Source organism: Myotis myotis, unplaced genomic scaffold (genome assembly GCF_014108235.1).
Source record: "Myotis myotis isolate mMyoMyo1 unplaced genomic scaffold, mMyoMyo1.p scaffold_m19_p_18, whole genome shotgun sequence".
NCBI lineage: Eukaryota > Metazoa > Chordata > Mammalia > Chiroptera > Vespertilionidae > Myotis > Myotis myotis.
In genome coordinates, this window is record NW_023416322.1 from 7,533,408 (window position 1) to 7,542,684 (window position 9,277).

The 9,277-nt window shown below is 45.3% G+C and overlaps 1 protein-coding gene across 1 annotated transcript; it reads left to right on the plus strand.

Annotated features, from left to right (window-relative positions):
• The first annotated feature begins 625 nt into the window (after nucleotides 1–625).
• Nucleotides 626–8,017, plus strand: SNRPE (small nuclear ribonucleoprotein polypeptide E). The gene is made up of 5 exons (XM_036344181.1): nucleotides 626–778; nucleotides 1,292–1,318; nucleotides 2,322–2,384; nucleotides 3,745–3,823; nucleotides 7,805–8,017. Exons 1-5 carry the CDS (start codon nucleotides 725–727, stop codon nucleotides 7,858–7,860), a joined length of 279 nt encoding a protein of 92 aa, XP_036200074.1. The 5' UTR covers nucleotides 626–724; the 3' UTR covers nucleotides 7,861–8,017.
• Nucleotides 8,018–9,277: the final 1,260 nt, after the last annotated feature.

Here is a 9,277-nt window from a genome sequence, read left to right on the forward strand (position 1 = left end):
TAGAATCCATAGAACAGACTGCGGAATCTCAGAGGGATGGCGGGGAGGGTAGGTGGGTAGGAAGAGATCAACCAAAGAACTTGGATGCATACTGTATGTGCATAACCCATGGACACAGACAATAGGGTGGTGAAAGCCTAGGAGGGAGAGAGAGAAGTCGAATAGAAGACGTCAGTGGGGGGCGGGGGGAAAGGGGACATGTGTAATACTTTCAACAATAAAGAATTAATTTTTTTTAAAGCCGCAGTGGCTGGTGTGGCTCAATGGATAGAGCGTCAACCTGTGGACTGAAGGGTCCCGGGTTCAATTCTGATCAAGGGCACATGCCTGGGTTGCGGGCTCGATGCCCAGTGGGGGTTGTGCAGGAGGCAGCTGGTCCATGATTCTCTCTCATCATTGCTGTTTCTATCCCTTCCTCTCTGAAAACAATAAAAATATATTGGCGGTGGGGGAAGCCAACTCGGAAAATGGAGACACAAACAGGCCGGTATCGCCCCCGTCTCCCTCCAGGTGGAGCTGTAGGGCCCACGCCTGTTCCAAAACGCGGTTGCCTCCATTTGGCCTCCCCCGGAGGCTACGGAGCACCGAGAAAAGCTAGAGAAGCCCTTCCCAGGAACTGCGCAGGCCACTATGCCAGCCCCGCACACTTCCGCTTCCGGTTCTTTCTTCCAGAAGTGGCTCCGAGAGAGCGTGCGGCTTAGTGTGGTCTTTGTCAGCTTCCACCATGGCGTACCGCGGCCAGGGCCAAAAGGTGCAGAAGGTGATGGTGCAGCCCATCGTATCCTACGCGGAGTGTCAGGACCGGGAGGTTCGGGCCAGAAAGCGGGGCGGAAAGGCAGACGGCGGGCTCGGAGGAGCGGTGTGCGCCTTCCACATCCCGTGAGCCCCCGCGGCGGCCGAGGCCCCGAAGGCGCGGGGCTTGGAGGGAGTGGGGTGGGCGGGGGGCGGCGGGGGCAGACCCTCCCGGGGGCCGCGGGAGGGCGGGGGGGAGCCGAGGGGCGCAGCCTTAGTTAGTTACTGCGAGCCAACGGAAGGTGTGGGCTTGGGGGAGGAGGGGGAGGAAAATGGCGCCAAAGGAAACTCCCAGAGAGAGAGAGAGAGAGAGAGAGAGAGAGAGAGAGAGAGAGAAGGTTCCGCCGAGTACTTAGGGACCCTAATGAGCGCCTGGTTGGGCGCTTTCCGCGGCGTGGACACCAGACCGCGTTCCGGAAACCTTCGAGGGGGGTAGTGACCAGTTCTCGGGGCCAGAGAGAGTTCCGTGCGTGTGTTTTTCCTTTAACCGTTGGTGCAGAACCTCATCTTCAGATACTTGCAAAATGTACGTAAGTTGTTTGTTGTTAAGTTGTTTGGTCGCCCTGTCTGATCACTGTGTTCTACAATTAAAATGATGACATGCGGGGGGGGGGGGGGGTACCCCGGGGGAGGGGTGCCGGGAAAGCCGAATGTAATAGAACGGTGTGGAGCCATGCTCACTGCGGGCGTGTAGAGAATTGTGTTCATACTTTGCAAGACCAAAAGTCCTAATCTCAACAAGTAATTATTGGCGGACATGTCAGTGGTGGTGGGTATCGGTGACTTGTGTTGGAGTGATTATGGCCGGAACATTGGCCCTTCCCCCTTGGATGAAACATTGGGGGGAAATCCAGTTAGCCTTAAACCGTGTAATAAAGTAGTGGTTTTAATACCTCGAGGGAAACGGGTGTAGAAATGACACTAGGAAAGGAAGAGGGGAGGTTAGGGACAAGGACAGCCTGCTTTCCTTTGGGGGAACATTTAGCCGCAGAGTCCGCCTTGGCAAACAGAGTGTGTACATGATCCCTGAAGGGAAACGTAGCTCCGTTTGCTCTGACAGGTTTTAGCGTGTGACAGCGCAGTTGAAAAACAGATTAATTTCAAGCCATTGGAATTTTTAACCACCAGCATCGAGGGCTTCTCTCCTGGTTATTAGATGCGAGGCCTTGGTCTTTAGGATTTACCGCCTCCTGCTTTACTGACACCAATTTTCACTCTCAATGTGTTGAAACGAGAAGCAGCAAGAAGTAGGATTGAGTCCCAAGTCACAGGAAGATTGAGGTGTCTGGCTGGGGACTGTCTGGTCCCAGTTTATTACATGAGAATTTATTACGGGAGAATGTTTCTTGTCAAGTAACTAGTCTTGGTTACCAATTCTGATAGGAGTCAGATGGTTAAAACTCTTGGTTTTTATTTATTTTATTTTAGGGTGGGTTTTTTTTTTTAGGAGCCATATTTCTCTAATGTTTGAGCACAGTGCTTGGATTTTGTGTACTTTTTAACATTTCCATTTTTTTTGATTATTTCAGAGATCTCGGATTCAGGTGTGGCTTTATGAGCAAGTGAATATGCGGATAGAAGGCTGTATCATTGTGAGTACCCGGGATATTTGATCTCAGAGCAGTTTGTTATAGGAAAAGATCGCACCAAAAAAGAAAACGATTTCACATAAAATGGCCAGCCAGAGCAGTGTACAAAAAAGTCAAAGACACAACCCAAGGAAAGTGTTTCGGGATCCACTGCCCTTGACTTTTTGTTTTGCTTGATAGAGATTGAGTAATTCATAAAATAGAAGGAAAATTAATTTTTAAAAATAATCTAAACTTAACGTTTTGAAGGGGGGGGATAAAAAATAAAATTAGAGGGAATTGAGGATTGATGGAGTGTAATTCTGGGTTAGGCCACATCTGATGGAGCTGAGTCGGATTAGTTAAATAAGATTCTCGGTGACAGAATACCTTAAATAGTGTTTTTTGGGGTTTTTTTTGTTTTTTTTTTTAAATCCTCACCCAAGGATATTAGATGGATGTGAAAGAGAAACATCTGTCGGTTGCCTCCTATGTGCACCCCTACCAGGGACTGAACCTACAACCTAAGTATGTGCCCTGACCGGAATCTAAACCGTAACCTTTTTGCTGTATGGGGATGACACCCCAACCAACTGAGCCACACGGCTGGGGCTTAAATAATGTTTTTTTGTGTGTTTTTTAATATATATTTTTATTGATATTAGAGAGGAAGGGAGAGAGAAATAGAAACATCCGTGATGAGAATCATTGATCCACTGCCTCCTGCACACCCCCTACTGGGGATTGAGCTTGCAACCTGGACATGTGCCCTGTCCAAATCAAACTGTGACCTCCTGTCCTGTTTGATTCATAGGTTCACACTCAACCACTGAGCCACACCAGCCTGAGTTAAATGATGTTTTAAAGAAAGATGAAATATGACTGAAAATTTGCCCTTTAGGCATCGTAGATTTCTTCAGTAATCTCACTTTCCCTGTTTATTAGTTGAAAAACAGAGTGGTGGTTAGTGGTGATAGTGTTTTATGGGGAACATGGGGGAAGCAGTGGCAGAGGGTAATTCATACATGTACACACATACTGTATATTGAGTAGGTTATAAAAGATCGGGTGAGTGGCTCTTTGGCATAGCTAATGAATTCTTTTTTTTTTTTTGCTAATGAATTCTTTTTTTTTTTTTTTAATTTTTTTTTTTTTGCTAATGAATTCTTAAGGCCAAAAGGTTCCAGATCTAATGGAGTGTGTTCTGGCTTTCTTTGTTATTTAAAAAGGCTTAGAGTGGAAGGCGGTTCTTCATCTGAAAGATCAGTGAAGGGATGAATTTCTGAAATTAGTTGGCCTTTCTGTATCTAAGTAGGTATATTTATTTAGAATGGTTTGAATGTGATCTTACTTGAAGGTGACAGTTAATGGCTTGTTTTTCTAGGGTTTTGATGAGTATATGAACCTTGTATTAGATGATGCAGAAGAGATTCATTCTAAAACAAAGTCAAGAAAACAACTTGGTAAGAACATAGATGGTCTTACAGAATTTTAGAAATTTTTGTTCACTTGCCGAATTGAGTGATTTGCATCTTACTGCATGTTTACATTTAGTTTGCACTAGGAAAGTTATATTTGGTGGGGGGAGAGGTTACATTTGAAATCATCCTCTGTCATTTACTCTACTCTGCACCATTTCTACTTCTGCCTCTTCACCAACTAGTTCTCACCGATGTTACGAAGACTAATGGAGTTAAATCTAATGGTCATTATCAGTCTTAATTTTACTGTCGTCTGAACAGCATTTGGCCATTCCTTTTTTAAAATATTGTTCCTTTGGCTCTGGGATACTATACACAGGTTTTCATTTTTCATTTATAGTTAATACTCCTTTTCACACTTCTGTATACTCATCTTTGGGACCCAGTCATTAAATGTTTAAATTGCTCAAAGCTTGGTTGTAGTCCTTCCTGTTACTGTATTTTCTTAGGCACTCAAGCCTACACCTTCAGTTACCATCTCTATAGTCATGTGCCTCATCACAACATTTTGGTTAATGATGGACCGCATATACCATAGAGCATAGTGTGTAAATGCACTCTATGTTTGCACAACTATGAAATCACCTAATGACTACATTGACTCTTAAATTTACCTCTCAGAGCCTGTTAAACATTTCTACTTGAATTGAATGTCTCAAAGCTCCTCAAAGTTAGCATATCAAAAATCAAACTCAGTTCCTACCCCTCACACTTTTAGAGCTGTTTTAGTGTTCCCTGCCTTAATGATAGCACCAATTTCTATTCAGTTTACTAATTGATTTCTCTGCAACTACCTCAGCCCTCTCCAGTTTGCTCTAATCTTTTAGAAACACCAATCTGACCTTGTCGTTCCTTTGCTTGACGTCCTTCCTTCAATGGCTTCCTGCTGCTTGTAGGATAAGCAAATGTTTAATGTATTCTGCAAGGTGCTTTATGGTCTGTGCTGATCTCATCTGCTCTTGCTTCATTTTCTGAGCTTCATCCACATTTGTCTTTATTTTTTTTTTCAGTTCTTTGAATCTGCACATTTATCCCACCATAAGTCTTTGTATATCCTGTTCCTTGTGTCTTCAGGACTCACATGAAATGTCACCTCCTCCCCGGGTTTGGTTTGGTTTTGCTTGGGGTGGGAATTGGGTGGATCTTATTACCAAGATCCGAATGTGAGGGTGCACGACAGGGTGTGCTGTGCTCTCTGAGTTTGTAGTAAAGCATTAATTAATAGGTATTATTTTATTAATTTCTCCCCCACTGGACCAGATGCTCCGTAAGTGCGTGCATGAGTCCCATCTTTTTTGCTCCCTAATATGCTCAGTGCCTAACTCAGTGCCTGGCATGTAGTAAAAACTGAAAAATATTTGACCAATGAGCACAATTTCTTAACCCAATTAACAGAAGGTCTTTAGGGTTCACGGTTTCATCAAGAATAACTGAATCATTTTTATTAAAATCCCATTAACTTAGGTTTATGTAGGCATTTTGTGTTTTTAGTTGCTTAATGCCCAGTTCATAGCTCACTAGGATTTGTCTCAGTGGGGAGCTGCAGGTGTCTCTTTTCTCCGGACCCTGAGGATTCTCTTGAGCCTACACTGGGTATGTGGAGAGTAGTTTCTGAAAGTGTTATATTTTGCTCTGCTTCTTCCTGCTTAGGCTATTCTTGTGAAAGCCTAGATTTTAAAATTTAAACATGTATCAGGAAAGGCAAGTTATAATATTGACATCCTATCTAATAAAAGAGAAACATGGTAATTGGCATACGACTGCTACCCTTCCCATTGGCTAATCAGGGTGATATGCAAATTAACTGACAGCCAAGATGGCGGCCGGCAGCCAGGCAGCTTGAAACTAACATGAGGCTTGCTTGCTTCACTGACGGAGGACTCCAACGTTCCCCGCCTGCGGCTGCAGGCCTCTGAGCTGCAACTCTAAGCAACTATGTAACAAATATAGAAGCTAAACAAAACCCCAGAAACCAGCTTTAGTCCGCTGGGCTTCAGCCAGCAGGATCGCAACATTGTAAGCAAAGGCCAGAAACCTACTTTCAGCAGCGGAGGCCTAAGAGCTGGAGCCAAGCCTCAAAGCTAAAGCTGGCCCAGAATAAAAAAAAAAAAAAAGAAAAAGAAAAAAAGGAGCGGTTGGGAGCTTTAGTCACCCCCAGCCTGAAAACAGCACTCAGCCCCTCACCCAGACTGGCCAGGCACCCCAGTGGGGACCCCCACCCTGATCCAGGACACCCTTCAGGGCAAACCAGCCGGCACCCACCCGTGCACCAGGCCTCTACCCTATATAGTAAAAGGGTAATATGCCTCCCAGCACTGGGATCAGCGGAGCCGCGAGGCCTCCAGGCACCGGGATCAGCGTGACGGGGCAGCGCCCAAACCCCCTGATCAGCCCTGCTCTGTGCCTGATAAGGGGGAGCTCCCCAACCCCCTGATCGCCCTGCGGCTCTGTGTGTGACAGGGGGCAGCGCCCCAACCCCCTGATCAGCCCTGCTCGGCCCTGCTCTGTGTGTGACAGGGTGCGGCGCCCCAACCCCCCACCCCCACCCCCCCCACGGGCCCTGCTCTGTGTGTGATGGGGTAGAGCCATAACCTCCCCATTGGCTCTGCCCTGAGTGTGACAGTGGCGGCGCCCCAACCCCCTGATCGGCCCTGCTCTGTGGGTGATAGAGGGTGGCTCCCCAACCCCCTGATGGGCCCTGCTCTGTGCGTGACGGGGCAGCGCCCCAACCCCCTGATTGGCCCTGCTCTGTGCGTGACAGGGTACAGAGCCCCAACCCCCCTGATGGGCCTTGCTCTGTGAGTGACAGGGGACAGTCCCCCAACCCCCTGATTGGCCCTGCTCTGTGCGTGACGGGGTGGCGCCGCAACCTCCCCATCGACCCTGCCTTGAGTGTGACAGGGGGCGGTGCCCCAACCCCCTAATCGGCCCTATCCTGAGCGTGACTGAGAGTGGCATCACAGCCTCCCGATCGCCCTGCTCTGTGCATGACAGGGGGCGGCACCCCAACTCCCCAATCGGCCCTGCTCTGAGCCTGACCAGGGGCTGCACCTAGGGATTGGGCCTGCCCTCTGCCACCCAGGAGCAGGCCTAAGCCAGCAGGTCGTTATCTCCCGAGGGGTCCCAGACTGCGAGAGGACACAGACCGGGCTGAGGGACCCCCCCCCCCCCCCCCCAGTGCACAAATTTTTGTGCACCGGGCCTCTAGTATTATTTATAATTTATGTAATGTTGGATTCCAATAATAGTATCTTATAAATGTAGAAAATAGCATTACTTGTAGTGGAAGCCTGGAAAAGGGAAATAGTTTGATCACTACTGGGGTTGATTTGCATTTTTATTTATTTATTTTTTTAATTAATTAATTTTAAAATTTTTTTTTAATATATTTTATTGATTTTTTGCAGAGAGGAAGGGAGAGAGATAGTTAGAAACATCGATGAGAGAGAAACATCGATCAGCTGCCTCCTGCACATCTCCCACTGGGGATGTGCCCACAACCAAGGTACATGCCCTTGACCGGAATCGAACCTGGGACCCTTCAGTCCGCAGGCCAACGCTCTATCCACTGAGCCAAACCAGTTTCGGCGATTTGCATTTTTAAACTGTTTTACTGAACACCAGTGTTCCTGAAGATATTTATAGATATTTTTCAGGAAAAAAAAGTATACTTTGCTCAAATAGGTTTAAGAAATGTTGGGTGAAACTTAAACAGGTATGTTTATTGAAGGATGAAATCTTCAACATACTAAGAGCTCTAAGAATGAGGTTATAGTATGCTGCATTTTCTAAACTTGACATACAACTCATTTCCCAACTTCCACAAACTGAGCATTGGGAAATGCTGAGTTATTTGTCTACAGAAACTGTACTTTACATAAAATAACACTTCTCTGTCTTCATTAAGTAATAGCTAAAAAGTGCGTATGCTCTAACTTATGCACTTTTAATTTTGTGTTGCAGGCCGGATCATGCTGAAAGGAGATAATATTACTCTGCTCCAAAGTGTCTCCACCTAGAAATGACTTAATGAAGTGAGGAATTACTGAGAAGCAATACAGTTTGTGGTTTTTTGTGTCCTTTGTTGGGAGAATATTTCTTACCCATTTAGTCATACAATGCCCTTGAGTTCTACAAGATGACAATAAATGAGGTTGAATTGTTTTTGTTAAAAAAGTTTACATTGTTTCTTTCTAGCCAGTGGTAGAGACTTTTTACAGTTACAGTGGCACCATTAGCTGTTGGTATGTTAGTTTTCTGAAGGGTGGCTCTTGGCCCTGGCACTTGCTTTTCACAGAGCCAGATCTCTAGATTCTTAAGGCAAAGAGTAGGAATTCTATTTGACAGGTAAGCTTCTGATATTGGGTGGAAGAGAACAGGAGGGTTCACAAAAATAAAGGCAGGTATACTAATATATGACTTTATCATCAGTTCTAATTGTGGATGCTGGAACTATAGCTTCTAACCCCAATATTTTGGGGATATAACAGCTGCAGTATTTAAAAATAGAGTCATTGGATAAGGTCTTTGTTATTTTATTACCAAGATCTGAATGTGAGAAGTATTTGCGTAAAAGCAAAGAATGAAATACCTTAAAGATACATTTAAAATGAGCTCTGTTAAGAGTTAACAAGAGGGACACTGGGATTGGTAACCTGAATAAAGACCATAAGCAGCACTGGTAAGTTAAGTGGAATAATAAATCATGTTGGAAAAACACCTGTCTCTTCTCTAAGAATTTTGGTTCCTCCCCCAGTAATTGCTTATTTTCTAATTGAATTGTGTGGACAAATCCCATTCCCCAGGATCTCAGGGTGGTTCTAGTTAGAATTCTGTTAAATAGCTATGGAGCATCTGCTGTTAGATAGACACAAAGGTAAATAAATACAATGAAACAGACTGGCAAACAAATAGCTTCAATACCAGGCATTAAGTGCTATTTAAATTGGATCTTGAAAGATGAGGTAGGCCTACCTTAAAGTTCTGGTAATGGGCAGTATTATTAAGTATAGGTGAGGAAGGACCAAGCAGTCCATTTCCTGCTTTTCCAGAACTTTTCTTTAAACTGAGTAAAAGAAACCCTTTGTGAGGAAGATTTGTAGGGGAGTGCAGAGACCTAGCTTACAACTTGGCATGTTAGCTGTTCCACTACTATTTGAACTTGTGCTTTCTTGGTAATATTTTGAAATAAAGGGCTGTTTCAGCTCTTCACGTTTAAGCTCTTCATTGAACCTGCTGCAGCATGCAAAGGAAACAGCAGGCAGCAGAGGGAGCTGCAGCCCTGAGACTGCGTCAGCCTTGCCGGTGGAAAGCTTTTTAAGAGCAGAGAGCAAAGGCTGCAGCTTTCTTGGCACCAAAATAGCTGGGAAGAAGGATAAAAGCTGGAGCGATGTAATCCCTAAGAAAACACGCTGGCTGTTGCTTCCATTTCCTTGT

Bases quoted from the DNA above. Each gene is read 5' to 3' on its own strand.
- SNRPE (XM_036344181.1), top strand. From the start codon at position 725: ATGGCGTACCGCGGCCAGGGCCAAAAGGTGCAGAAGGTGATGGTGCAG. The intron at 1,319-2,321 runs GTACGTAAGTTG...TGATTATTTCAG, and splicing joins TCTTCAGATACTTGCAAAAT to AGATCTCGGATTCAGGTGTG. The intron at 3,824-7,804 runs GTAAGAACATAG...TTTGTGTTGCAG, and splicing joins AAAGTCAAGAAAACAACTTG to GCCGGATCATGCTGAAAGGA.